At 62.4% G+C, this 26,741-nt stretch overlaps 1 protein-coding gene across 1 annotated transcript in view; it reads right to left on the reverse strand.

Moving 5' to 3' along the window:
* LRP1 (LDL receptor related protein 1) overlaps positions 1–26,741 on the reverse strand; it is a 72,285-nt gene that overhangs the window by 15,767 nt on the left and 29,777 nt on the right. The window contains exons 13-58 of the mRNA XM_086478565.1: positions 26,337–26,480; positions 25,736–25,972; positions 24,928–25,108; positions 24,302–24,524; positions 23,856–24,045; positions 23,277–23,402; positions 22,501–22,641; positions 22,055–22,180; positions 21,677–21,793; positions 21,461–21,541; positions 19,143–19,310; positions 18,591–18,773; positions 18,194–18,394; positions 17,861–18,106; positions 17,369–17,566; positions 16,667–16,871; positions 16,338–16,502; positions 15,693–15,937; positions 15,239–15,370; positions 14,899–15,126; positions 14,548–14,722; positions 13,851–13,945; positions 13,442–13,591; positions 13,055–13,195; positions 12,610–12,738; positions 10,867–10,998; positions 10,480–10,614; positions 10,266–10,395; positions 9,548–9,674; positions 9,110–9,261; positions 8,817–8,941; positions 8,168–8,539; positions 6,765–6,954; positions 6,137–6,341; positions 5,716–5,908; positions 5,130–5,255; positions 4,900–5,028; positions 4,386–4,505; positions 3,571–3,684; positions 2,954–3,103; positions 2,523–2,657; positions 1,886–2,002; positions 1,512–1,640; positions 903–1,025; positions 329–469; positions 57–244 (exon numbers count right to left, since the gene is read on the reverse strand). Coding sequence (XP_086334691.1) covers positions 57–244; positions 329–469; positions 903–1,025; positions 1,512–1,640; positions 1,886–2,002; positions 2,523–2,657; positions 2,954–3,103; positions 3,571–3,684; positions 4,386–4,505; positions 4,900–5,028; positions 5,130–5,255; positions 5,716–5,908; positions 6,137–6,341; positions 6,765–6,954; positions 8,168–8,539; positions 8,817–8,941; positions 9,110–9,261; positions 9,548–9,674; positions 10,266–10,395; positions 10,480–10,614; positions 10,867–10,998; positions 12,610–12,738; positions 13,055–13,195; positions 13,442–13,591; positions 13,851–13,945; positions 14,548–14,722; positions 14,899–15,126; positions 15,239–15,370; positions 15,693–15,937; positions 16,338–16,502; positions 16,667–16,871; positions 17,369–17,566; positions 17,861–18,106; positions 18,194–18,394; positions 18,591–18,773; positions 19,143–19,310; positions 21,461–21,541; positions 21,677–21,793; positions 22,055–22,180; positions 22,501–22,641; positions 23,277–23,402; positions 23,856–24,045; positions 24,302–24,524; positions 24,928–25,108; positions 25,736–25,972; positions 26,337–26,480 — 7,460 coding nt within the window. The remainder of the gene's footprint in view (positions 1–56; positions 245–328; positions 470–902; positions 1,026–1,511; positions 1,641–1,885; positions 2,003–2,522; positions 2,658–2,953; positions 3,104–3,570; positions 3,685–4,385; positions 4,506–4,899; positions 5,029–5,129; positions 5,256–5,715; positions 5,909–6,136; positions 6,342–6,764; positions 6,955–8,167; positions 8,540–8,816; positions 8,942–9,109; positions 9,262–9,547; positions 9,675–10,265; positions 10,396–10,479; positions 10,615–10,866; positions 10,999–12,609; positions 12,739–13,054; positions 13,196–13,441; positions 13,592–13,850; positions 13,946–14,547; positions 14,723–14,898; positions 15,127–15,238; positions 15,371–15,692; positions 15,938–16,337; positions 16,503–16,666; positions 16,872–17,368; positions 17,567–17,860; positions 18,107–18,193; positions 18,395–18,590; positions 18,774–19,142; positions 19,311–21,460; positions 21,542–21,676; positions 21,794–22,054; positions 22,181–22,500; positions 22,642–23,276; positions 23,403–23,855; positions 24,046–24,301; positions 24,525–24,927; positions 25,109–25,735; positions 25,973–26,336; positions 26,481–26,741) is intronic.

The raw sequence follows: 26,741 nt of genomic DNA on the forward strand, positions 1-26,741 counted from the left end.
GGAAGGGAGCGGGAGAGCATCCCTCCAGCCGGCCCGCCCAGCCTGTGGGCCCCTACCTTGTATCCAATCTTGAGGTCCTCGCACTCCTGGGAACAGCCGCTCAGCTTCTTGTTGAGACACTCGTTGATGAAGCAGTTGAGCTCATCCGAGCCGTCCGTGCAGTCGTCGTTGTTGTCGCAAAGCAACGCCTCCGGGATGCACTTGCCATTCTTGCAGAGGAAGAACGAGTCGTTGCACTTGCCCTCTGCAGCGGGGCGGAGAAGAGCCGGCAGTGGTCAGCGTGAGGCAGCCGGGTGGCCCCGACCCCAGCCACGGTCCCCACAGGTACCTGGGCTGGTGCAGCGCGGGTTCTTGGGTGCCTCATCCGAGTGGTCGTGGCAGTCGAACTCGCCATCGCACTCCCACTGCCGGTTGCTGAGGCAGCGGCCGTTGGCACAGCGGAACTCGTGGGGGCCGCAGGTGGGGTACTCTGCGGGAGGGCGGCGGGTCAGACGGTGCGGGCCACCTTCCTCAGCTGGCCAGGAGCGACGGGGGCACCGTGGCGGCTGGGCTGCACACGGCCATGGCACAGGTGCCCAAACCTCCCTGCAGCTCGCCTCGGGACAGGGCTGCACCGCAGGGGCCAAGGGTGGTTTTGGATCTCTCCAGAACGGCTCAGTGCCAGGGCGGACGCCCCGCAGTGGGGCTGGGGGGGACAGCTCTCCTGTGGCTCTCCAGCACCGAATCCCTCCCGCTGCCTCTCCTGGTTCCCCCTCACCCTGCTCTCACATCAAACCCCTTCTGGGGGATGAAGACCCTTCCAGGGTCCCGTCTCAAAGCCCAGGAGACCCAGTGTGGCTGCCAGGGCCAGTGCTACAGGAGATACAGCCCTTACTGTCCTCCCCGGTCCCATGGACACCCACCACACTCTGGGGACTCATCTGAGCCATCGCCACAGTCGTCATCATGGTCGCAGACGAAGTGCTTGGGAATGCACTGGCGGTTTCCGCACATGAACTCCCGCTCGTCGCAGGTGTTGTTGTACACTGCAACGAGGCACTGCTGTCAGCCCCCTGCCAGACCGCATGCTCCCCTGCCTGCCCCCCAAGCCCTTCAACTTGGGGTGCTGGGGACAAGAGCTGAGGCACAGCCCAGTCGGGGCAGGGACTCCCACCCCTTTGCCCCCAGCCTGAGCCCAGGCCCGTGCCCTTGTCCTGTGGCTGTGAACAGCACCTGGGCAACAGGGTGCCTGTGGCTATTGCCCCTCCAGCCAATGCTCCTCCTCTCCTCAGTCAGGGAGAGGCACCCAAATGTTCCTGTGTCCAGGTCTGCTGTGATCACAGTGCTGCAGTTTCCTCCTGCAAGCCTGGCAGGGAAGTGGCCAGGAAGGGGCGTCCTATCTGCTACCAACAGGGACCCCGGGGAGCAGGACTAGACACCACCCCCCCACCCCCCAGCAGCTCTACCTGCACTCCACTCCACTCCGCTCCAGCCCCCAGCCCCACCATGCACCCAGCCCTCAGGGGACTCACAGCAGCCGGCAGCGAGGGTCTCGTCAGCTCCATCTGCACAGTCCTTGTCTCCATCACAGAGCCAGCGCTCCGGCACGCACACGTAGGTGCCCGGGCACTGGAAGGATCCCGCGCTGCAGGTGGTCAGCCCTGAGGAAGGGAGAAGCAGGAAGGAGGCCAGTCACTCCCACTGCTGGAGAACCAGCACTCTTGGGCTACATGCCTCCACGTCTCAGGGGGACCCCAAGATAGAGAACCCAGGAGAGCAGTGAGAAGCATGGCACAGGAAAGCAAGGGTGGGAGAAGGGGTGGGCAGAGGCAGGAATACACAGAGGTGGAGCAGCAGCACAGGCAGGGACCGAGAGATGTCAGAGCAGGGGCTGGAGCAGACTCACGGCAGCGGCTGTCCTCATCAGAGCCGTCCCCGCAGTCATCTGCCCCGTCACACACCCAGAGCTTGGAGATGCAGCGGTGGTTGTTGCACTCAAACTGCACGGGGTAGCAGAACTTGTCTGGGAGAGGAGAAGAGGAGGCATCAGCACTGGGGCGATGCGGGGGGAAGGACACGGCACCAAGGCACAGCCAGGCTGGGCCAGCCGGGCTCCAGGGCTGGAGCCCAGGGTGGTGCTGGGGCTACTGCTCGCCCAGACCTGGCAGTGCCCACATGCCTGCAGCTGTAGGACTGCTGTGGGGTTCCCTGCTCTGGAGCCGGGGAGGTTCCCCAGTTCCTGAGCACCGTTCGGGGTTTGTTCAGGAGGTTGGAACTAAAAACATAACGCAAGTGAGCCGAAACTGGCCACCTTCAAAATGACCACGGACACTCGTGCACGTGCTGAGCAAACAAATGCACAAGGACATTTGCATTGGTCACAGTTAAAAGCCCGAGCTTGTAGAATAAGACCACAGAGGGGGAAGAATCGAGTCTGTCCTTTGCAAAAGGATGTCCGTGAGAGGAGAGGGTCCTGCCTCCCCTCCAGCATGCTTGTACTCGCCACCCCGTGCTATCACCCTGGAGTCCCTTGCTCTCCCCACCCTGCCGCTCACTGCAGTGAGTCTCGTCTTCTCCGTTCTCGCAGTCATCCTCTTTGTCACAGGTCCAGGTCATGGGGATGCATCTCCCGCTTGGGCAGGCGAAGTAATTGGCTGGACACTTGGGTTTCCTCCCGCCTGGTTTGTGAAGGAAACGTCCGTAAGGGTGGTGGCACAGACACATCCTGCCTCCTCATAACCCAGAACTGCCCGACTTTGCAGGATTCCTCCCCAAAAGCCCTCTGTGATCCCGCATCGATCAGCACCTGCAGCACCCTCCCTGCAGGAGCTGCGCAGGCAAAGGACGATGGTCCTGGTGTGCAAACAAAGCATCTGCCGCCCAAACAGCTCTCAAAGGGGAGCACCTGGCTCGAGGGCCGGCGCGATGCCCCGCTCTCCCAGGCCCGAGCCCCCTTTCCTCTCCCCGCTCTCACCCGGGCAGTTGCGCTCGTCCGAGTAGTCTCCGCAGTCATTTGCCCCATCGCACACCCAGCTCGGAGCGTAGCACAGAGAAGTATGTTCGCACTTCTGGAACGTGGTACCCTTCACCCCCAGCTTGAAATAGCTGCTGCAGTCGGTGGCGGCTGCAAGGAACCACACCAGGAGCCCCAGGTGACGGGCGCTGTTTGCTGGTGGCACAGCCCTTTGGACAAGCTCCCACCGTACAGCACGAGCCCTCGCCCTGCTGCTCACAGCCCTTCCCCTCTCCAGAGCAGCACCGAGCTGACTCTGCCCCACATGTGCCCCGAGCTGCTGGGACCACGTTAAGCGCTTCCGACAGTGGTGAGGTGCCAAGCACTGCATCCCTCCACACCGTGATGGGACGGGGTTGCTTCCAGCCGGCGAGTAAACCAGGGCTGGCCTCCGCTGACAGGATGGGAGCCAGGGCCCTTCTCCCTCCCTGATTCAGCACAAGTCCCAAAGACTGAAAGGAGGTGCAGGGAGCCAGGCCCCCACCCGCAGGCACAGAGGGCAGGAGCATCTCCAGAGCTAGAGCAGGGCAGAGCTGGGGAGGCAGCAGGAAACACGGGACAGCAGCCGGGGCACTCACTGCAGTTCATTTCATCCGAAGCATCCTCGCAATCGATGAACTGGTTACAGCGGCTTGAATTCCCAATGCAGCTCCCATCTCGGCAGCGAAACTCGGTAGCAGCGCAGCTCGTTTCTGCAAGGCGGAAGCCCCCGCAGCGGATGAGGCTGGGCTGGGGGACTCAGCGTGTACAGCCACCCCGCAGCCCCCACTCGCGTTGCGGATGGGTGTGCACGTGCATACACCCGCTGCCCAGCACAGCTATGGACCGCCTGATCCTGCACTCCCAGCTCTGGTCCCCTCCCAGCTCAGACCCAGTCCCTCTCGGGCTCACGCACTCTGCCCGGCAGCCTGAGCTCGTCTCCTGAGCTGGCCGGTCGCTCGCAGGCCTGGATGGGCTCAGAGAAGCTCCTGACCTTCCCTGTCGGTTCTGAACCAAGCAGACAGGCTCCTGCGGCTCTGAAGGGATGCTGCCCTTGGGGTTGGCTGGGGTGCCCTTTTCTTAGGAACACAGGAGCCATGAGGAGCAGCGACACCGCTCCTCGCCATCGCCTTGTGTCCCTCCTGGGTGTCAAACCACTGTTCTCAGGAGGCTCTGAGTGCCACATGGCTGCGCTCGGGAGTTTTTCCCCTCAACTGTCAGCGAGTGAGCTTTATAAAGTGGTCTGTGGCACAAGCAGCACAAATAGGATTTAGACCTTGACTCTCTGTTAAGCCCTGGCTCTGCTCTGATCCTGTCAAGCTGAAGGTAACTCTTTCCCAAAGCCTCCGTCCCTGTCCCAGACAGCTGACCGAGCCCTGGCAAGGGCTGGCCGGGAGCCAGCCAGCCTGCTTACTGTTGCACGGCACTTCGTCCGAGTTGTCCCCGCAGTCATCCACGCCATTGCACCAGTAGCGGCTGGCGACGCAGCGCCCATTCATGCAGTGCAGGTAACCCTTCTTGCACTTGCGGTTGCCTGTGAGGGAGGAGGAGAGGGAGGAGGAGGAGAAGGAGGTGAGTGCAAAGGGAGGGCCAGCACCCTCGGGTGCATCAGCTCCTCAGGGACCCTTCATCAGGGGAAGAAACTACACAGGCAGGATTAGGAAACAGGATCCCTCGTGCTGTGCTGGCAACACCACAGGGTTAAGATTGGCCTTTGCCCAGCAGAGACCCCTCCCGGCTGAGGAGCTAGGGTTGGTGTCAGAGGGAGGGTGCTGCAGCCCCCACTGGATCAGCTCAAGGTGTCCCACTCTCCAGCCTACCCCCAAAACTGGAAAAGGTCTGGGTAGGCCTGCCTCTAGCAGGGCGCCTGTGCGTGCCGAGGGGAGTGTGGGTGTGTTTGAGCAAAGCAGCAAGAGGAGGAACCTTACTGCAGTAGGACTGCTTCTCATCTGACTTGTCCTTGCAGTGGACCACACTGTCGCAGGTCCGGCTGAAGTCAATGCAGTCGCCGTTCCCACACTCGAACTCGTCGTGCATGTTGCAGGTGGAATTCAAGGCTGCGGAGGGCACGGGGAACATCAGCTCTGCCAGGCTGAGATCGGCCTCTCCTCCTCCCTTTCCCATCCCCATCAGCTCCCGCTTCCACTGCCCCTCCAACCTTTGCAGGTGAAATCCTCCTGCAGGACACGCTCGCCACGGCAGGAGCAGTTGACGTGTCCTTTGGGCGTGAGCAGGCAGAGATCCTGGCAGCCGCCGTTGTTCACCCTGCACAGGGACAGCTCACCTAGGAGAGACGAAGAGCAGTCACACCAGGGACAGTCTCAGCAGTCCCTTCCCCTCATCCTCCCTGTTGGGGAGAGGAAAAGCAGGGGTTCCTCCCCAGGCTCTTCAGAGGGGGCTATGGGGGATGCATCAGGTTGGGGGCTTCCAGCCTCCCCAGATCTTGCAAGGAGGGTACCCTCGGCAGAGCACAAATGGGGCAAATTCTCCCTCTTTTCACCCTGCACAGGGTTTGGAGATGGACAGGCCTTGGTGTGAGGGTCCTGAAGGGGCAATAACGGGCCAGGAAGGATGGTGGGATGAGTTCCCCCTTCCCCTGGCCTGCAGATGGGGTGGAAGAGCAGCGCTGTCTGGCAGGGGGCAGAGCCGTCTGAGAGAGGGGGCAGAGGTCTCGCCAAGGCAGGGGAGCAGGGGCCCGTGGTGGTGAGGCTGCGGGTGACGGGTGGGGCACGGGGCATCCTTACAGCTGTCGGTGTCGTTGGCCACGGCAATGATGCCCATGGGCTGCTGGGGGATGTCAACACGCAGGAGCTTCATGTCAGTGCCCACGTACTTGTTGGCTCGTTGCACAGCCCTGCGCACCCAGTCCGTCCAGAAGATGTAATCGCCGTAGACAGCCAGGCCAAAGGGGTGCACGGGCTCTGATTTCAGGATCACCTGCCGGACATTGGCAAACCGTGAGCACGAGAGAACCCGCCTGTGGGACGTAGCCCCCGGCACCACCCCGAATGCAGCCTGTCCCCATGTGTCTGCCCCAGGGGAAGGCCCGACCCGCCCCGCGCCCCGGGAACAGCTCTGCTGTCCTCTGACAATACGCCAGCCCCAGTTCCGACACTCGCCGCTCTCCTCCCCCATCTCTGCTGCTGGGGCCAGGTCTGGACTCACATGGCGGTGGGAGCCATCGTATTCACAGCGCTCGATTTTGTCCAGTGTGGCATCAGAGAAGTAGATCTTCTCAGCCTTGTGGTCGATGGCCAGCCCGTTGGGTGTCCGTATGTCCTGATCAATGATGATGAGGACGTTGGCACCAGAGAGGGTGGCACGCATGATGCTGGGGTGCTGCTCGTTCCAGTTGGTCCAGAACATCAAGCTGGAAGGGGAGAGACACGTGATGTCTTTGCAACTGCAGCTGTCCGCCACATGCGTGTTGGCTCAGCCCACCCCTCTGCTGCTGTGGGGCTTCCAGGGACTTTGGGATGGATGGGTCACTGTCCCCACACAAAAACGGGTGGGAGGGAGATGAATGAGGCCACTGCAGCCAGCTAGGAAACATGGTACCCCATGGTACCAGCCAGCCAGAGAAGGGGATGGGACAGGGTTTTCTGCCTTTGCTTTGGGGTGCTGAAGGACATGTGGGGAGGGGGGACACGGGCTTTCCTCCCCGAGGTCCAATACTCTCTGTGGTGGGAACCAGTGCTTCCTCCCCAGTGGAGGGGTGTTCCCACCTGGACACTGGCCCTGGGACCGTGTGGACCCCCCAGGCGGGCTGGCTGGACCACCGATGGCCACTCACTTCTGGCACTCGTCCAGCACGAAGGCCCGGGGGTGATCGTCCCCTGACATGGTGATCACTGTCTCCCTCTCGAAAGCCCCCAGGCGGCTCTGGTCCACGGTGTGGCGGGTGATGGTGGAGGTGGTGTAGCTTGTCCAGTACAGCGTGTCCCAGCCGCGGTGGTATGCCAGCCCCTCCACTGAGCCCACGTCTGCAGGAGGGGAGGACAGGCAAGGGCTGCATTCAGCCAGTCCTGACCATGACACTTGGACAAGTCTTCTTTATCAGCCTGATGTTATTGCTTTTAATCACACCCCCAAAAAATCTCTCAGAGGCTCTGGCTACTTGCTAATACTGTGCCCATGCGGCAGCACCTGATGGGACTTGTCAGGGCTGGGCTGGTGTCTGTGCTAATGGGTGAGCCGAGACCCAGAAGACTTTAGGGGCCTCTGGGCAGACCCCTGCTACCAACCAGATACCAACACTTCCTTGCAGGAAGGCTGAGTGGTGTTCACCTACGATGAAACAAGGACTTGAACTTGGCTTTCAAGCTCGTGCTCTGATCATCTCCCCTGCACTGGCCAGGCTTGCTTGGGGTGCCAGTGCCCCTGCAGCAGCAGCAGCACTGCAAAGGGAAGGGTCTCCCTCTGCCAGGGAAGAGCTGAGGCCCAGAGGCACAAAGTGACAAGACGAAGACTCGTGGCTGACCAGGGAGACCTTCCCTCCAGCTCCCAGGCCAGGAACTCAAACCCATCCTTCCTCCCTCATTAACGATCAGCAAAAGGTTTAATGAACCGGCTATGAGGGATGGGCCCTGCTCTCCCGATCTCAGCCACAACAGCTATCCCAAGTGCCACATGTAAATACACTCATTAGCGAGCACATCTATAACCCCTGCTGGAGGTGCTCCCTCCTGACACAGAGCAACAGACGGGATCTTTCCAACTGCTGCAGGAGCCAGTAAAACCAACCAAGTGCAAACCGAGGGCTGGAGGTGAAGACAGGGCCAGGCATGGCAAGGTTTGCTCAGGCTCAACAGGTCTGTCTCGGAAGCCAAATACAAACACAGAGCAGATCCCAAGTTTGCTGCAGTGCCTTGTTTCTAGAGCAATGCATACCCACATGCGTGTCTGAGCCTCGTGATACACGCTCCTTGCCAGAACAAGCTCTGCAGACTCTCCTGACACTTGCGCCCTCTACCACAGGCTGCTGCCTCTTCCAGAGGCTCCGGTAGAAAGCTCAGAGCTGAACTCTTAACAGCTGCCACTCAAAATGTCTCTCGAAAGCACCAAAAAGTGCTAACGGAGAAAAGGAAAAAAAGCCCTTGGGCGAGGAAGGAGGCAGTTTAGGAAGAGGTGCCAGGAGAGACCAGAAAGAGGGGGTCTGAGGGCAGAGGTGCATGGAAGGAGCCCTGTGACACTCACTCTCCACGATGGTCTTGCGCCCTGTGCCGTCGTCGTTGATCTGTTGGATGTTGCCGAAGTGGATGTCGCTGTAGAATATACGGTTGCTGCCCTTGGAGCCGTAGCGGTAGTCGAAGGCCAGAGCAATGACGTTCTTCATGTGCTCTGCGTCCTCGAAGGGCTTGATGGGCGCGTTGAGGTTGTTCTCGTCCGACAGGTGGATGCTCTTGAGGATGGTGCGCTCCGAATACAGCAGGTAGCCGTCGTAGTCCCGGCAGCTCACCCCGTCCTCGGACAGCATGCCGTGGGCGCAGGCACACGTCCTCTGCCCACCGCCCCGGAACAGGCAGAGCTGCTGGCATCCCCCGTTGCTCTGGGCACAGATGTTGGTGCCTGGGGAGGAAAGGGGGGATTGTTCAAGGGACTGGGCAGGCTCTGTGTAGGAGGATGCTCCCGCTCGGCCGCTTTTCACCTCTCCCCCCTCCCACAGGAAGCGAGTGAAGAAATGGGCTCAGCCCACGGCGAGCGACACAGTTCTTTGAAGAGGACACAGTGGCCCGTTTGTTTCCATCCCCCTCCCTGCATCTGCCTGCCGTGGGAGCCCAGCTTGGGCGGCCGCCGGCGCTCGGCAGCACCGCACGAGGGGCTGACACCACGCTCCTGGACGCACCCTTCTGCCTGGCCCGGTTGAAGACTTTGATGTCCTTGAGCTGCACGCCGATCCCTGTCCGCAGGGACACTGACTCGGTGGCGTTGTCCTTGTTGCCCCTTTTGATGGAGCCATTCGCATGAGTCCTAAGAAAGGACAGAGCAACTGAGCAACCGATGCGGGGCCCACCCCAGCAGCACCCTGCGGTGGGACCCAGATCCACCTTCCCATAGCACCCGCCAGCTGCCCCCACCCTCCCACACAGCCGGTGCCTGGAGCACCCCCAGCACCGCTGGACCCCTCAGGCACCGCACCTATCGCTCCAGTAGATGTACTCCTCGAACACCGACACCGAGAACATGTCCATGTTGTTGCTGGACAGGACGACCTCTCGGTTTTCGCCCGTCTCCAGGTCGATTCGTTCAATCTTGTCTGTCCGGGCATCGCACCAGTAAAGCTTCCCGTCCTGAGGCGATGAGAAAGCGTCCCAGTCAGCAATGGAGCAGCGCACCTGGGCGGCACTAAGGGACCCTCCGCACCCTCCACCATGTCTGGCAGAAGGTCCCAGGGTTCAGAAGATGACCACCTTGGACATCCCTCCCCACACTGGAGAGGAGACTCCAGGGCCTGGGGGAGGGAAGTCGTGTCCCCAGAGGCCCCACCAGCAGGGACATAGCTGCAGGGACCCTTGGGACAGGTACACTCCCCGCCAGGCCCCAGGGCAGCACCGTCCTCCCAGCCAGCAGCTGTACCTCGTAGTCGACAGATATCCCATTGGGCCAACTGATACTGACGTTCACCAGCACCATCCGCTCGGTCCCGTCCAGGCGTGACCGTTCGATGCGGGGGTACTGCCCCCACTCCGTCCAGAACAGGTACCTGCAGGGGACAGCAGGGACATGACCACAGGACTGGCCAGAAGCAGCATCCGTGGGCCTTTTGGCTATCGGAGCAGAGGACAAACACCTCTGTCCCTCATCCCTCCACACCGGGGCCTCAGTCCAGACCCCTGGTGATATGCCAGCCTCCTGGTCACTGTGTGCTTGCCGACCATGCTGCACTGGGGAAAGGAGCACTGCATTGCAGCTGGATGCAGCCCAGAAACGATCCCGTGTGCCAGGCACTTAAGGTGCTGTTCTCTTTCCTTTCCCAGACCCAAACAACTCTCCTCTCCCTGTGATTCCGTCCAAAGCTGGAGCTGGTCTGGGGAGGCTCCACTTGGATTTTTTGAGGTGCTTGCACCCACGAAGTCATGGGGACCCCCAGGAAGCTCAGCCCATCAGTGAAAGGTGGTTAAACCCAGCTGGTTTGGACACCAGGGGCCTGTCCCTTGGTGTGGCAGCAGACCTATGAGTCCTTCTCCACTCTGTGCAAACTGCATGGCTCTGTGGGGAGGGTGCTGAGGGTCTCCGGTATGTGCCCACTCCTGAGCTCACGGCCCTCTCCGGGCAGCTTTGTGCGGTGTCTCACCCCTTCTCTGGATGGACCGTGATGGCCCGCGGCTTGTCCAGTCCCTGCGAGATGACGACGTAGCGGAAGGACCCGTTCAGCCTGGCCACCTCGATGACATCGAAGCCCTGGTCTGTCCAGTAGATGTTTCCTGCAGAGAGGACAGTGAGCACCTGCGCAAGCTCCGCTCTCGAACTGCCCACCCACTCCTCCCTGCTCCAGAGCCCCATCTCACCGGCGATCCAGTCCACGGCGATGCCCTCCACACGGCCAATGCCGTTGGTGACCACGTCCTCCCGCCACGTCTGGTCCCGCTTGGCCCGGCTAATGGTGCTCAGACCCATATCCACCCAGTAAATTGTGTCATTCTCTGAGAGGGACCAGGCAGAAGAGCGGGTGTCAGTGACCGCCTCTGGGTCACCCCAAGGGTGGCACAGATGCGGGCTAAGATGCCCCCCAAGGCCCTGGCGTGGGGAGCTGAAACCCTCCCGCACCCGGAGCTGCTGAGAGGAGATGTCCTAGGGCAGAGCACTGCCAAAGCAGGGTCTGGCGATGGTCCCTCTTGTGCTCCCCCTCCCCGACCTCTCCAGCCCTGTTGTCCTGCTCCCAGCCCCCATGTCACCTGCATGGAAGTCGATCCCCACAGCCAGGGAGGTCCCTGACACAGGCACGAGAGCATCTGACTTGTCGTTGGGGTCCAGAGGAATGCCGCGGATCCCCTCATGGACCGAATACAGGAGGAAGGAGCCGACACCTGCAACACAGATGCGGGGACAGTCAGATGCATCCCACAAACCCTCAATGGACAGCCACAACTCATGGAAACGGCAACAGCAGCTCCATGGAGGAGCACAAGCCTGGCAGGGCTGGTGGCAGCGTTCGACCTTGCCATGACAGCAGCACCACCAGTCCCTGGCCCAGGCAGAAGGCCCAGGACAGCAGAGGAACAGGCAGGGCAGGGTTGAACCATGCTGGCTGGACCTGCTGGCAGGCTGTGCAGCTGCCTGACGCATCCCCACAGAGGCAGACCCTACGCCCACCCCTCAGCTGACTCCAAGGCTGACACATGTGAGATGTGGGCTGGCAGCGCGAGTGGCATCTCCACAGGCAGCCAGGGAGGCGGCGGGGGAGGCAGTTCTGCCGGACACCGGGTGCCTGATCCTGCCCACAGTGCTGCGGTCGGGGGGTGACGTGTTTACATGGGGGGCATGCGCACGGCACGCTCTGACAGCTCTGCAGCACTGTGGTTTCTCACGGAGGGAGGGATGCCCCTGCTTCCCTTGGGTCCCTGTGCGAGAGGGGGCTAACCAGGATGAACCTAAGGAGAAAAATCCTCTGTGACCAGGATGGGATGGCTTTCACCACCACACTGGGCAAGGGAAGGAATGGCAAACCTTGTGGAAAGAGAGCAGGGAACAACTCACTCTAAATCAAGCACGGACATAGTCAGGGATGAGGTTTCTCTGATGGCTGAGGCAGAACACGGGAAACAGCCGCAAAGCCCTTCCCTGCTCGGCTCTGCGAAGGGGCTGTGTTCTGGTGGGCCCTGGAGGCTGCAAGCCCCGGAGCAGCCTGTTCAGGGGGTCCTGACCCACACCAGGGCACACGGGAGGCACAAGCGAGGCCTCTTTCTAGAGCTGCCTCCACCCCCGAGAGCTGGCAAAGGCATCTGGGTCAGGGCAGCGCTTGTTATTCAGTCCCTGCCCTGACCCAGATGGTGCAGCAGCTCTGCCAGCCCCCTCCAAAAACACCAAGAACATTTTGCACACAAACAGCCTTTGAGAGGCCCTGGCAGTGACCAGGGATTGAGGGGGGCTCTTCCCTCCCGAGGAAGATGATGGCAAACCGGGCAGGGACTGAGGATCTGCAGAGCAAATGCTGTTTTCAGTGACTGCGGTGAGTCAGTGACCCAAAACCGGTGCCGACAGCGAGGGTTTCACCTCTCCTCTGAGGGCTCCCACCGTGCAGTCCTGCTCCCCTCCCCCTGCTACACCCAGAGCCCTCGGTGCCCGGGTAGCGCCCCTGTGCTCATCGCTGCCAGCTCCTCGCAGGGACAGCCCATGCGAGGGTCTTGCTGTGGTCAGAGCCCACAGCACCCCCAGCATCCTGCTGGTCCCCAGCATCGCTCTGCAGTGCTGCGGGGTGCAGGGAGGCGCGGGGCAGTCAGGAGGAGCCTGCACACAGCCGGAGCGAGCAGCTACCAGCCCCCCACACCACACGCCAGCACAAATGTCTTGCTGGGCCTCGCAGCACCACGCGGCTCGGACGGAGCTGCAGTATGCAGGAGGCATGGCCAGGGGGAGGCTGCAGGGTTTCTGCTCCAATGGGGTAGTTCGGGCGAGGGGATGGGGCCAGGCACGCTCACCTTCGCAGGACTGCTGCCCGCTCTTCAGGCTGTAGCCTGCGGTGCACATGCAGGACCGGGAGGTCTCAGAAGTGGGGAGACAGAGCTGCGAGCAGTCGCCGTTATTGAGGCTGCAGGGGTTGGTTCCAGCTGCCGCAGAGAGAAGAGTGGGTGAGGGGCAGCTGGGAGCCGGGGCACACCCGCCAGGGCTGCAGGCACCTGGGCAGAGGCTGGGGCAGCCAGGGCCGGTGCCGCTCAGGGCAGCCGCACAAGGCATCGGTGCTCTGCACCAGCTGGCAGGGACCCGGCATGACGGCAAGGGCCAGGCTTTGGGCAGCAAGAAGGGATGGGGTCAGCCAGCCACCCAGCCACCCTGGGCCAGACTCGGGCCCTGCTGGCACCCCGGCAGAGAGGACGAGCCGCTGCCCGGCCCTGCAGGGTCTCCACCCCAGGACTGTGCGCTCACCTTGCTGGATGCTCTCGTCGTACACCTTCATGTGCATCACCAGCGTGGTGCTGTTGCGCAGCACTGTCACCTCTGACCCATCCTTCTTGTTGCAGGTGCCCATCCTCTCCGAGGCCTGGTCAGCCCACCACAGCTTGTTGCCTGGGAGGAGAAGGCAGGGACATGCAGCAGCTTCCCCCATCCCCTCCCGCCCCAGCAGCCAAGAGCGGTGGCTCCACACAGATTTACATGTGATGGCCTGGAAAAAGGGGTCTGAGCTCAGCCTTTGGTGGAGAAGCATTCCCTCCACAGCTGCTAGAGGCGGCAATGAGCAGTCTGTGTCTGGGCAGGGCCAGGAGAAAGGGAAAGGGCTTCACAAACCGCTCCCATCACCCTGCCAGCTCTCACCCATGATGGCCAGGGCAGTCGCCTTGCTCAGCTGACTCTTCACGGATTCAATCACCTCCAGGTTGCTGCCGTCCAGGTTGCATCTGTTGATGGTGCCATTGCCAGAGCTGATCCAGTACAGCTTGCTCTCTGGGTAGTCAATGGCCAGGCCTGGAAAGCAAGGGACCGTCAGTGTCCAGGCGGCATGCAGGGACCATCACCATCCGGGAAGCGGGACGGGACCAGCAGAGCGAATGGGATGATGGAGAGGGAGCATGAGCAGGCGAGGAGGTCAGGGTAACGCAGCACAAACCAGCTGCCAGCCCCCGAGGGAGCCGGGGCTGCCAGACCAGGGGCTTGAGGCTTCTAGGGCCAGCAAGGGCACCGCGAGGCAGGGGGATACGGGGGAGGGTGTGGGGGGGGTCCGTACCCACAGGCCCTTTCTGGTTGGTGAAGAGGAGAGTGCGGTTGCTGCCGTCCATGTTGGCCATGCTGATGTTATCCCCGTCTGTCCAATACAGCTTCCTGCACCAGTGAGGGGACACTGAGCACGGTGGCTCCCGCAGCCCCGCAGAGATGGCCCACATGCAGCTCTGCTGCCCTCCCAGCCCACCCAGGCTCCGCCAGTCCCCACCACCCCAGCCTGCTCTCCAGGCTCCTCTCCAGCCTGTGGCCAGCCCTGTGCTGGCCCCTCTCCCCTCTCACTCCACAGCCCAGGCAGCCTGATGGCCTCCTCACCTCCAGTGCTGGGACTCGGGAGGGGGTTTGGTGTTTGTAAGCACTCGTGCAGCCGGGCCCAGCAAAGCCCTGTGCACGCCCAGACCGGCACATGCTCGCAGATGCACGCTTAAACGCAGGCTGTTCGCCTTCACGCACTCGTGTGCGTGTATGGAGACACAGCCCACTGCTTCACACACGCCGACAGACACAAATCTCCCAAGCTGTGGCCCTGTCTTCTCTCACACACCTCCTACACACGCTGACACATAGGGAGAGCAACCTGTTCTCTCCTCTGCTGTGCACGTGTGCTGTCACACGCATGCATATGTGTGCCTGCACGTACACCTGCTTCGACGCTCCTGGCCTGACCCCAAGCCCGCTGGCACCACATCCTGCCAGAGACTTACCCCCGGAGGGGGTGAACTACCAGGCAGTGAGGCTTGTCCAGCCCCTGGATCACCGCGTTCTTGAAGGAGCCGTCCAGCCGGGCCACGTTGATCTGCTTCTTGTTGGCATCGTAGCTGGTCCAGAAGAGGTTTCTGGAAACCCAGTCCACAGAGAGGCCGTGAGCGTTGGGCAGGTCTGAAAGCAAACGGAGAAGTGAGACTCATTAGTTCTGAGAACGGGGCTGGGATGGTGCTCAGATGAAGAGGAAGGGCTGATCTCATGGAGCCGAAGCCACTGGAGGGCTGGAAGCTCTGCTCCCCTCTGGGACCTGACAGGAGCAGCCGTGTGGGGCGATACTCCTCCACACCCACCCGCAGAGACGACTGTCTCCACGCCGGTGCCGTTGATAAAGGCTCTCTTGATTGTCTGGGTGCGAACATCAGACCAGTAAATGCGCTGCTCCAGGGCGTCGTAGTCCACCACCGTGACGTTGTCAATGTCGGGCACCGTGAAGGAGATGATGTAGTTGTAGTAGGGGTTGTCGATGTCCACGCCCCGGATCTCCATCTGCCGCGCATACAGCAGGAACTTCTTAAACTCTGGGGAGAAGGATGAGAGGGGCATGCATGGGACCTCAGCCTGGTCTGCAGAGCCAGCTCTGAAGCACCCACTTGTCCTCCCTGCCTCGAGGCGGCCTGGGCAGACCCCTACCATAGCAGGTTGTGTTGTCCTTGTCCAGCTTCATGAGGTGGGGGCATGCACACGACAAAGTGCGGTTGTAGTTGATGAGGCAGAGGTGGGAACATGGCCCTTTGCCCCCGTTGGCTTCACAGGGATTAGGAGCTGCAAAAGGGACAAGACTCGGTGACGCCCCTATTCCAGGGAACACCTACCCAGGAGACCCCAGAGAGCTGCAGAACTCCCAGACCCTGTCGAGGAGCTCTGATCCATCAGCCGCATCACCCCAAGACATTGCTTTGCTGGGTGGCCAGGGCCATAGCAGAGGCCTCCAGCTCAGCGAAGGGTGAGAAGCGGCAGCTGTGGGGGTGGGAGCAGCTCCCACGTGATGCTCCGAGTGGGCGCAGGCGCACACCGAGCGCCTGCACCATCTCCCTACTGCGCTCCCCCCGCCCTGTCCTCCCCCCTCTGCTTCCCAAGGCCTCACCCAGGGGCTGCCGGGAGGGGTGATACACCTGCAGGTCGAAAGGCTGTGTGTTGGTCCTCTGCACCACGGTCACGTTGTGCCCTGTCCACTTGTTGGCCTTGGCCAGCGTGTTGGTGCGCCAGTCGGTCCAGTAGACCTCACCCCCGTACAGGGTGACGGCAAAGGGATGTGAAAGGTACTCGTGTCCCCGCAGCACCTCAATGTGCCCCGTCCCATCATACAGTGCTGAGTAGATGGCATCTGACCTGTGCCCGGCAGAGACCAGGGGTGAGAGCAGGCAGATGGCTGGGCAAGGGCTAGCAGGCACAGGCAAAGGCCGTGTCTTTAACCCGACAGCAACAACCCACAGGGTCTAAGCAGCCACCTCCTCTGCTCTGCTTAACACTGCAGAGGAGGACGGCTGCTGATTTACACCAGGGATCAGAGCCCCTGCAGAGGAGAAAACCCAGAGCAAAGGCCGGCATGTGCTGCAGACACAAACAGACCCACAGAGCAAAGGGTTTTGCTCCCAGCCCAGGAGTCAAAGGGCAGAACAACACAGGAGCAAGGGGGAAGGTGCCAGAGCTGGGAGGGACATGGAGGGCAGGGGTTCTGAGGGGACAGGGAGGGGGAGGTGTGGGGCAGAGGTGGGTGTCCCAGTCCCACCTGGCGTCGATCCAGAGGATGCGCTTCTCCAGGTAGTCGACGGTGAGCCCGTTGGGCCAGCCCCCCGAGCCTGTCTCCTTGTGGATGGTGCGCCGGCCCGCGCCACTCATGGAGGCGGCCTCGATGCGGGGTAGGCTGGCGTCCCAGTCTGTCCAGAAGAGGATCCTGTGAGGGACAGCGAGCGGGGACGGTCAGCACAGGGACACCACCCTCTGCCTTACGAATCAGCAGTGGGGCGTGTGCCCAGAGAGAAGCCTGTGCCCTGGTCCCCCCGCAAGATCCCAAGGGTGCCACCGCGTCCTGGTGACCAACATCCCCTCCTGCCTTACCCATAGCGGGGGTCCAGGGCAATGGCACGAGGATGTTCGATGTCTCCAGCCAGCAGTGTGGTTCGCATGGTGCCGTCCAGCTTGGCCACCTCGATCTGGTCCAGGTTGCTCTCCACCCAGTAGATGTTGCCAGCGATCCAGTCCACGGCCAGCCCCTCTGGGGTGGCCAGCCCATACTGTATCACCACCTCGAAGCTGGTCAGAGCTGTGGGGCACAGCGCCGGCAGGGCTCAGCCTGGTGCATCTTCCCCGGCCCACCTGCCACCATCACACCCCAGTCCTGAACAGCTCCACCCAGCTTGACTGGGGTTGACGGCGCAGGGACGCTTCTTCCCCAAACAGAGCCTGAGCCCCAGAGGGCTCAGCCCCAGGTCCACGGTCCTGGCGCTGGGCTCTCGCTGCCCCCGCTGCAGGTGCCACCTCCCACAGCTCTGCAGCACTGATGGGGAGGGGGCCCAGCTTTGTGCTCCCAGCTGCTGGGCTGCAATTACCATCAGGGAAGTGCTGGGAATGCTAATTAACTCCTACATAATGAGCAACTTTGGAGAGCAGAACAGGACTGCTACAGAGGCTGTAGGCTCCAGTGGCTGCACCATTGCAGGGTGCCAAGGAGCCATTGCCGGCACCCTATTCCAGAACCGCACCCCTGCTTTCCCGCCCGTCTGGCGCCCCAGCTTTCTCCACGCTCTCAGGGTTACACACCTCCGTTCTCAAGTAGCTTCCCCCTGTAGATTTTGTCCTCCACCACATCGGTCCAGTACAGCGAGCTCTGGTTGAGGTGGAAGTCCAAGGCGATGGTGTTGCGCAGCCCAGGGACCAGGACGCTGTAGTCCCCCCGGTGCAGGTCAATGCGGCGGATCTCATGGCGGTTGGAGAAGATGATGAACGGTTTGAAGGGGTCTGTGGAAAGCAGGGCTGGGTCAGAAGCGGAGCATGGACAAGGCAGGGGGAAGGTGTTACTGGCCCCAGCCCCAGCTATGGTACCACCCACACCCGTGCACCGTAAAGGGCTGCTTGTGCCAGGTGGGGACAGTGAGGGGTCCACTGTCAGCAAGCGGATCGCCCCAGGACCCGGCCGTGCCTGCCAGCACAGTCCTCAGCTCCACTGCTGCTGCCTCCAAGAGCAGGGGGAGGACATACCCCATCACAGGCAGCTGGGGTGACTGCCAGACCCTGCAGCCCACCCACACACACCCAGGCTGCGGCAGCTCTCGCCGTCAGGCTCCAGCATCCAGCCCTCGTAGCAGGAGCACTTGACATTGTACTTGTCCTGCTCGCACTTCTGGCTGCACTTGAGGTGCTTGGCACAGTAGCTCTGGATCTGGCAGGTCTTGTTGTCGGAGCCCAGCTCCATGCCCAGGGGACAGGAGCAAACAATGCCCTCGCCGGGAGCCACAGTGCAGTTGTGGCTGCAGCCGCCGTTGTTCAGGGAGCACTGGTCTGCGGAGAGAGGATGCGCTCGTCAGGTCCTTGTCCCGCTCCTGGCCAGGGGACAGCCTGTGCTCCAGTGCCCAGCTCCGCACTCACCGCAGAGCTCGCCCTCGTCGGAGCCATCCCCGCAGTCGTCGGAGCCATCGCAGAGCTTCTCGGGGGGGAGGCAGATGGAGGTGTTGTTGGCGCAGGTGTGGGAAGGAGGTTTGCACACCAGTGACTCGCAGTTCTCCTCGTCCGAGTTGTCCTCGCAGTCACTGTCCCCATCGCAGACCCAGGCCTTGCTGATGCATCGGGCTGCCGAGGGGGGGAGCGAGGAGGGGGCATATTGGACACAGGGGAGATGTTATTTCAGGCACTCAGGGTCCCAGCTGCCCCGGAGCTGGTGTTCCTCCACCTCTGTCCCTGTCCCCACTGAGTCGAAGCAGGTCCCAGCCCCCTCCCCGGGTCAGAAGGGGCAGGGGGCAGTGGTTCCCTCCTCCCTTGCTCTCACCTGAGTCCTTGCAGCCAAACTTGACGTTGGGGTCGCAGACATGGGTGACCCCCTCGCAGTTCTTCTCGTCACTGGAGTCCATGCAGTCTGTGTCGCCGTCGCAGCGCCAGCGCATGGGGATGCACAGCCCGTCCAGCCGGCACTGGAACTCGTCAGTGTGGCAGCCCCCGGGCGGGCGCGTGGCTGGTGGGAGGGCACCCGCACCCACTCACTGCCTTGGCCCCGAGGAGCTGGGAAGCGGGGGCGGGGGGGGCGCTCAGGGGACGGGAGGAGGGCTGGGCATTCAGCCCAGCAGGGAAAGGGCCAGGGGCACCCAGAGGTGCAGGAGCCGGGTATCTGGGCACCCAGGGTGGGCAGAGGAGGCTGCAGGATTCCCTGCCCAGAAGGGGACAAAGGGGGCTCTGCTCGGGGGGGCTTTTGGCTCTTCAGGCAGGACGCAGCAGAGCTGATGCCCAGGAGGGTCCATCTGCCCCTCGCTCACTCCCTCCCTCTCGGGGCAGGACCTGGGTCCCCCCGACACTGCGCAGCAGCACAGGGGCAGCCAGGGCTCACCCTGGTTGGTGCAGTTGGCGTGAGTCTCGTCGCTGTAGTCCCCGCAGTCGTTGTCCCCGTCGCAGGTCCAGTGCACGGGGATGCAGCGCCCGCTGTTGCACTTGAACTGGTTGCTGGAGCAGGAGTGGCTGCAGCCTGCCTCGTCGCTGTTGTCCCCACAGTCGTTGTCTGGAGAGGGAAGGGGAGCGGGAAGGGGCTCAGCGAGTGCCCGGCCCGCCCCGGGGGAGGACTGGCAGAGGCATGGCAGGAGGGAGGAAGGCAGAGACCCCCGTGACAGAGGAGGCGGCCGGGGGGAAGCAGGGAACACCGGGGATCGGATGGACCACGCCAGCAGACAGGACGTGGGGCGACAGGCAGCGCCTCAGCACTGACGGCAGGACCCCCGCCAGAGAGGCTGGGCTGAAAGGAGAGCCCCCAGCCCCCCCGCCCCCCGCCACGCTCGGCCACAGCACCAGCAGCGCACAAAGAAAATGAAACACAGAAACTGCATAGATCAGCCATGTACCTGGGGGGGGCGGGAGGGCGCCCAGTGCCAAGGGGGCTGCTCCGCTCCACAGGGCAGCAGAGCTGGGGTGACGGTGCACTCCTTAATGGGGTGCATCCACAGGGAGGTGGGCTGGTATGGCCAATTGAGGGGTGTCAGCTTGCCTGGAGGAAACCCCATCGCCCACTGACGGGCAGGGGGAGCTTTAGTCTGATGGTGCCAGGACACTGGCAATGCAGCCCCGCTGCCTCCTGCACTGGCACAGGGCATCGGGTTGGCCTGGCTTGCTGGAACCACCACAGGTCTCTGCCCCACTGCAGACACCCCACCTGAGCTTGACAAAGGGCCTCTGTCTCCCCCGCACAGCGGAGCTCACGATGGGCACGGGGACGACAGCACTGACGGCTGCTGTGTAGCTTCACCAGCAGCCCAGCTCCTGCAACCGCAGACTCTGGCCTCTCCAGGCTCCCACCAACACGAGCTTCCCGAGCAACTCCACTCGGCGAGCTGGGAGGGATGGCAGCCTTGCTCCCCAGCACCCGGCACATCCCTCCCGCTGCTGGAGCACAGGGGGCATTGCCAGAGGGCACAGGGGGCATTGCCAGAGAGTGGGGGGGGCATTGCCAGTGTCTGGAGAAGCAGCCCACGGGGCTTGCAGCACTCTGGAAGGGGCAGGTTTGGGGGTTGCGTAGGGCCAGGTTGGGGGTCTGGTGCATGTTGATCTATGCACTAACCGGTAGGCTTTGGACAGTTCTTTTCGTCAGAGCCATCCCCACAATCTTTTTCTGAAACACAGAACCAACCAGACAGGAGAGTGGGCACAATGACAAACAAAACAACACGACACGGCACACGCACAGAGGGCAGCACAAAAACACGCTGACGCCGGGACGCGGACACTGACATGGAGAGGGACACACAGAGGCAGGCACACTGAGCGGCCTGGGAGGCGAGACCAGAAGCAGCGGAAGGTGCTGGGGGAGCCCAGGGCAGCCGGGCCGGGAGCCCCTTGTCACTGCAGCTCCTGCTCCGCAGGCTCTTGGCGAGGTTCTCGGCTGCACGGACGTGCTCCGTGCCAAGGCCGTTGCTTTTGTGAGCTGGCTGCCAGCACTGGTGGATCCCCGGGAGAAGAGACTGTCCCTTGGCAGGGATGGCTCAGAGGTGGGGCTGCCCCAGAAGGAAGGGGCCATTTGCTCAGGAAGACCCCAGGGACAGGCCTGCACCCACAGCTCCCCGCTGACCCCCTGCACTGGCACATGCACTCTGCAGCTCTGAAAGTGTCTCTCCTGCTCTGAAGCCACTAATTAAACCTAACGATGCAGAGCTGATAGAAAGACTGAAATAAACCTGTGGGGAAGGAAAGCAGCCATGGTGCAAACCCTCTCTCCCAGGCCTGGCCCTGGAAACAGCTCCGAGGCCAGATGTGAGCTCACCAGGAGACCTCTCCTGCCTTCCCCGGGGCTACGGGACACAGCTCAGCCTCGCCAGCAGCACAGGCCACTCCACACTCGTCTCAAGCACTGGGGCAGAATTTTGGCCACCTCACAAAGAACACCAAGGTCTGCTGAAATGATCCCTGCTAGGTTATTCCTGCAACACACGCTCCCCCAAACGGCTGCAAGGGCAGCCAAGGAAAATGTGGGTCTGTGCTGCAGGATGCGCTTACAGCTTCAGCTAATGCCTTCTCCCTTCAGGGCATGGGCTCCGCTGTTTAGCACAAGGCTGAGAAGTGGCCCTTGCAGGAACAGGGCCCCCTGCCAGGCTGGCACCCCTGCGTCTGATCTCACCGTCCCGGCTGCGCCCCCCTGGGCAGCCGCAGGGCCGTGGTCCTTACCGTTGTCACATCGCCAGTTGATGTTTATGCAGCGCCCGTTGTTGCAGGTGAACTGCGTCAAGGGGAAGCAGGTCGGGTAGGCTGCGGAGAAGGCAGAGGCACAATCAGTGTGTGCTCCTCACGCCCAGCCCCACTGGTGCCTCTGCCCCATGGTGGGGTGAGGAGCAGCACTCCCCAAAGGGCCCTGTACTCCCAGCGCTCCCCGCCCCAGCTCACCGCAGGAGGCAGACTCGTCTGAGCGGTCCCCACAGTCATCGTCCAGGTCACACGTCCAGGAGATGGGGATGCAGCGCCCGCTGGCACAGGAGAACTGGTTGGGGGAGCAGGTCCGAGCTGGCCCGGGGAGAGACAGACAGACCTTTAGTAGCTGGTGGTGCCTTGCTTTGCTGGGGGAAAGGCAGGGAGCAAACCCCCCGGGGCTCCTGCGAGGCACAGGCACAGAAGCCAAACTGGCTGCAAGGTGGGCACCAGGGGCGCGTGAGGCCCTGAAACCTCGGCCTCAGCCCCGCAGCGTGCAGGAACAGCGAAGGCTGCGGCTCGGCACAGCAGTGCGAGCTCTCCCTCTGTTCCCCGAGGCTGAGGCAGGCTCCTCACCTGAGCAGGTGGAGTTGGACTCGTCCTCGTTGTTCCCACAGTCGTTGTCCCCATCGCAGAGCCAGCGGTTGGGGATGCAGCGGTTGTTCTTGCACTTGAAACGGTCCGAGGGGCAGGTGTGCTGGTCTGCAGGGGAGACACATGCTCAGGACCTGCCCTTCTCCATCCCACCCCCATTCCTCCTCCATGTCTGGCAGAGAGAAAAGCTGAGACAGAAAAGGGCAGGAAGCCTCAGACAAACTGCGGATCCAGGATCCTAATCACCATGTCCCCCCTCAACCGCTCCAGCCCGCTCCCCTCCTCGAGCTGGGGAGGAGATGCAGGGGTCCTGGCTGCCTGACCCCGTCCCAGCCACCAGCCCCACATCTAGGGGAAGCTTAGCCCGGATCCTGACGCCCCAGGAGCATGTAAACCACTATCCCACTGTGCAGGAGGTGGCTACGCACGGCAGAGTTCAGGGGCTTCGTCACTGTTGTCCAGGCAGTCGTTGTCCCCGTCGCATTTCCAGCGCTCCTGGATGCAGCGGTTATTCTTGCAGGCGAACTCCCCAGGCTGGCACTGCGGAGGGGGGATGTAGGACGGGTTGGCTGGCAAGGGAAAAGCAAAGGGAGGGGACGATTTTCACCAAGTGACCAAGTGCAGGGCAGCAGTGAGGACAGTCCTGCACCAGGCTGGCAGGACGTCTGCACGACTGCCCAGCAGCCCTGAGAGCGCACACACCCACGCCCATGTGCGCCAGCTCCTCAGTACGAAACAAGAAGGTGCAGCCCGTGATCAAGGGGAAGAGACCCCGGCTCAGCCTGCACACATGGGCTGCACCAGCAGAGCTTCACCCCTCTCCTTTAAGCCGGCAAAGCACAGTACGCCCAGGGTCCGCACCCTGAACCTGGCTCTCCCCGACGCTGGCAGCAGAGCGAACCTGCCCCAACTGTGTGGGCAGCGTCAGACATGGTTGCACAGCTTCTGCTCAGAGACTCCCCACCAGGGATTTCCACCCGCTTCCCAGGCAGGAGGCTGTCCTGCTGCCATCGTGCAAGAGGAACTGGAGCCGGTAACGTCACTTGTCTGCAGCTCCCATGGGTGCAGGGAGCACCCACCTCCCCGAGCCCGGGGCCAGCCCCGCACTGCGTGGGGCATCACTGCTGATGTGCCAGAGCAGAGCTGCAGACCCAGTGTCCCCACCCACCCCTTGTGGAAAAGGCCAGGCCCCAAAGCAGCCTACCCTGACAGGTGACAGAGTCTGGTCCCAGGATCTGGTCCTCAGCACAGGCACACTGACGGCCCCGTGGGGTGGCCAGGCACAAGCTGCTGCAGCCGCCGTTGTTTACCCGACACTTGTTGGACCCCACTGTGGAGGCAAGGCAGGGGTGAAGGAGAAGGGGGCTTCAGTACTCAGGGATCCCTGCTGACCCACGGTGGGGTGGCTGGGTGCCCCCAGCCCCCTGGACTCCCTCAACAGGCTCCACAGTTGGAACCCCGCTGGAGACCCCAGTTCATCAGGCCATGCAAGGCAGCAGGGACCCCTCAGGGGACACAAAGCCTGGCTAACCAGCCACAAAGCCTGGCAGGCAGGGAGGGACATGGAGAAAGAGAGGAAAGGCTGGAAGGGCAGGGGATGAGTGACTGCAGGGTTTATGGAGAGAAAGACAGGGTGTATGGGGATGGACAGACAGACAGGGACATGGCCAAAAGGAAGCAAAAAGGGCACTTCCTCAGCCCCCAGTCTCATCCCTCTTCCAGCCCCCTGGCTCCCTTGTGAGGGGCAGGTCCCCGCGGTGCCAGGCAGAGGTGGCCCCCACACCTTGCTGCTGCTGCGCATCGTACATCCGGATCTCAAAGATGGGCGGGCGCTCGTTCCGCAGCAGGCTCACCACCTTGGAGGCCTGGTCCAGGCGGTAGATGCTGCCGCTGCGGTACTCGGTCCAGAAGAGGAAGCTGCTGTAGTGGCACAGCCCGAAGGCGTGATTCAGCTCAGGTCCCTCGTACACGATCTGTGGGCGCAGGGAGGTGGAGAGCCTCAGCGTTAGCTGCGAGGGGTGCCCGGGGAAACCCCACATGGCAGGACAGGGCAAGGGACATTGGAAGGGGAGAGGAGGGGGCAGGCGGCAGGGGAGGGTGGCTGAACGTGGCCAACCACCCACTGAGCAGACCCGCAGTGGATGCAGCCAGCTGAGGCAATGGCTCGGCTGCCCATGGCCCCAGTGCTGGGGCGATCAGCGTTTGAGAGCCTGCGGAGCCTCCACTTGCCTTCCGCTCGGTGCCGTTGAGATAGACCATCTCAATGCGGTCATAGAAAGCATCCACCCAGTAGAGGATCTTGGCTGGGATGTCCAGGCTCAGCCCGTTGGGCCACAGGACAGTCTTGGAGGTGATGAAGATGTTGCGGTTGGAACCGTCCATCCAGGCTCTCTCGATTTTGCCCCTCTTGCTGTCCTTGGGATCCTCCTCCCAGTCCGTCCAGTACATCCACCTATCACAGACACTAAACTGTTACACACACAGACAACCTGGGCTTGGAGCTCACCCCACTGCTCATCTGAAGAGCGACCAGCTCTGCCTCCACCAAGCCAGGTGTGAACTTGCCGGCTGCCCGCAGAGTGGCTGACACAAGCAGTGGGGAGGTCCTGCTGCCCACACCACTGCCACTGAGCCCAGGCTGAAGCTGCCTTGCAGCACGGAGCTGCTGCCATCATCGCAGCCGGAGCTGCTGCCTGGCCCCACTGTCACAGCTCGTGAGCCACCGCGAACGCCAGGGGATGCAGCGACCACCATGCGGAGCTGGGGACCCAACCGCCAGCTCTGCTGGTCCCTGCTGCGGGCAGGAGCGGCCGTGCCCTCCTGCGAGCCAGCCCTGCCCCCCCAGGCACCCGCACCCGTTCAGGGGGTCCACCACGATCGCTCGGGGGTGGGTCATCTTCCCCTCGATCAGTGTCTTCCGCGTCTGGGCAGCCTTCTCCAGCCGAGCCACGCTGATGGTCTTTTTGGGGCCGTCATCCGTCCAGTACAGGTTGTTCCCCATCCAGTCCACAGCGATCCCTTCCACGTTGTGGATGCCTTTGGGGAAAAGCAGGAGCGGGTGCTCATCACCAGGGCTGCGCGGCAGCAGGAAGACGAGAAGTGGAAGCGACAGCCCCATATGATTCACGGTGCATTCAGCACCACCCGATCCCAACTCAAACCGACAGGGACGATGGACCCCCCGAGCCCCAGAACAGGCACCTCCCCCAGAGGTACCACAGCCACAGGGAGCATGGGCTGGAAAAAGCCAAATCCAGGAGTGTCCTTGGCTGGTTCGCCCGGAGGCAACACCAACGTACTCGGCTGGCAGTGTGGGGATGGATCAGCCACCGCTCTGAGCCCCAGGGACCCTGAGGATCCCCCATCCCTCCCTCCTCCTCCCATCTGATGGAGGTGGGCGAGCTCGGGCAGGGGGGAGACATCCAGGGACAGGGGTCCCTCTCCCACCTCTGCTGGGGCACGTGCTCTGTACCTATCTCTCAATAGCAGTCTACAGAGAAACACAAACAGCAGCTTCAAGCCTCAGTTTTAAGGCTCAAAGACGCAGGGGAGAGGACAGAAGCGCTGCCATTACACAAGAAAATGCACTGACGGCCATTGCTGCCGGCTCCCAGGGGCTGGCTGCACTGGGCAGGGACCAGGCTGGGCCTCTCGGCCACGCACCGTCCTTCAGGATGGTCTCTCGCTCCGTGCCGTCAATCTTCTGGCGCCCGATGAGGTAGCTGGTGGTGTCAGCAAAGTAGATGAAGCCGGTCTCAGCGTGGAAGTCCAGCGCTCGGGGGTTCATGAGGTTCTCGATGGGGATCATGTGCTCGTCCGGCACCTTGGCCCCCATGTCCATGCCGCGGATGATGCCTGGACGCCCCTTCCCGTACACCAGGAACAGCTCATGCTCAGGCTCTGCAGGGAGATGGGGAGAGCTATCGCCACCAGCCAGGCCAGGGTGGCACTGGGCGCGGGCAGCCCGATGCACGTGGCACTAGGGCTTTCGTGGGGTCACAGCTACGACACAGAGGCCAGGAGAAGGCAGCGACCTGCCTCTACACCCAGCAGGTCTGCAGGGACCGCAGAGCCCAGCAGGCAGCCCACGGCTCAGGCAAGGGAAGAAAGGGGTGTTTGCAACTGGGAGGGAAGGAACTGAAAAGCTCTGTGCCCCCAATCGCCTGGCACAAGCGCCTCTGCCCACCTGGGTCCCTGGCTGAGAGGGGTAGCCGCCAGCCCCCTTGCCCCCTCCCGCAGCTCTCCAGGGAGGGCCAGGACTCACTTTTGCAGGACTTCCCGTCGCTGCCCAGGCTGAACCCGGAGCGGCACCGGCAGGTTCGGGTCTTGTGGCTGTTCCCGAGAAGGCAGATATCCGAGCAGCCTCCCGGCTTGCCAAACGGACCGGGCTCACAGGCGTGGCTCCTCACTGCAACACAGAGCACGGGCTCCAGCAGCCAGCGGCAACCAGAGCCGCACAGAGATGACCTGCCCAGCTGCAGGTCCACGCTGGCTGTGAAGGGGACGCTACTCTGCAACCGCAGGGATGCAGAGATTATGGGTGCTGCCAGCCCAACGATGGTTCTCTGGGCTTTAGGGGGGGCCCCCCCTCTCAGCCAGGGGCTGAGTATTGCACGGGACAGACAACGCATGGATGGGAAAGGACCTGCCCAAGAGGAAGGATCATGGT

The sequence above is a fragment of the Leptosomus discolor genome, chromosome 27 (assembly GCF_034619465.1).
Source record: "Leptosomus discolor isolate bLepDis1 chromosome 27, bLepDis1.hap2, whole genome shotgun sequence".
Taxonomy (NCBI): Eukaryota; Metazoa; Chordata; class Aves; order Leptosomiformes; family Leptosomidae; genus Leptosomus; species Leptosomus discolor.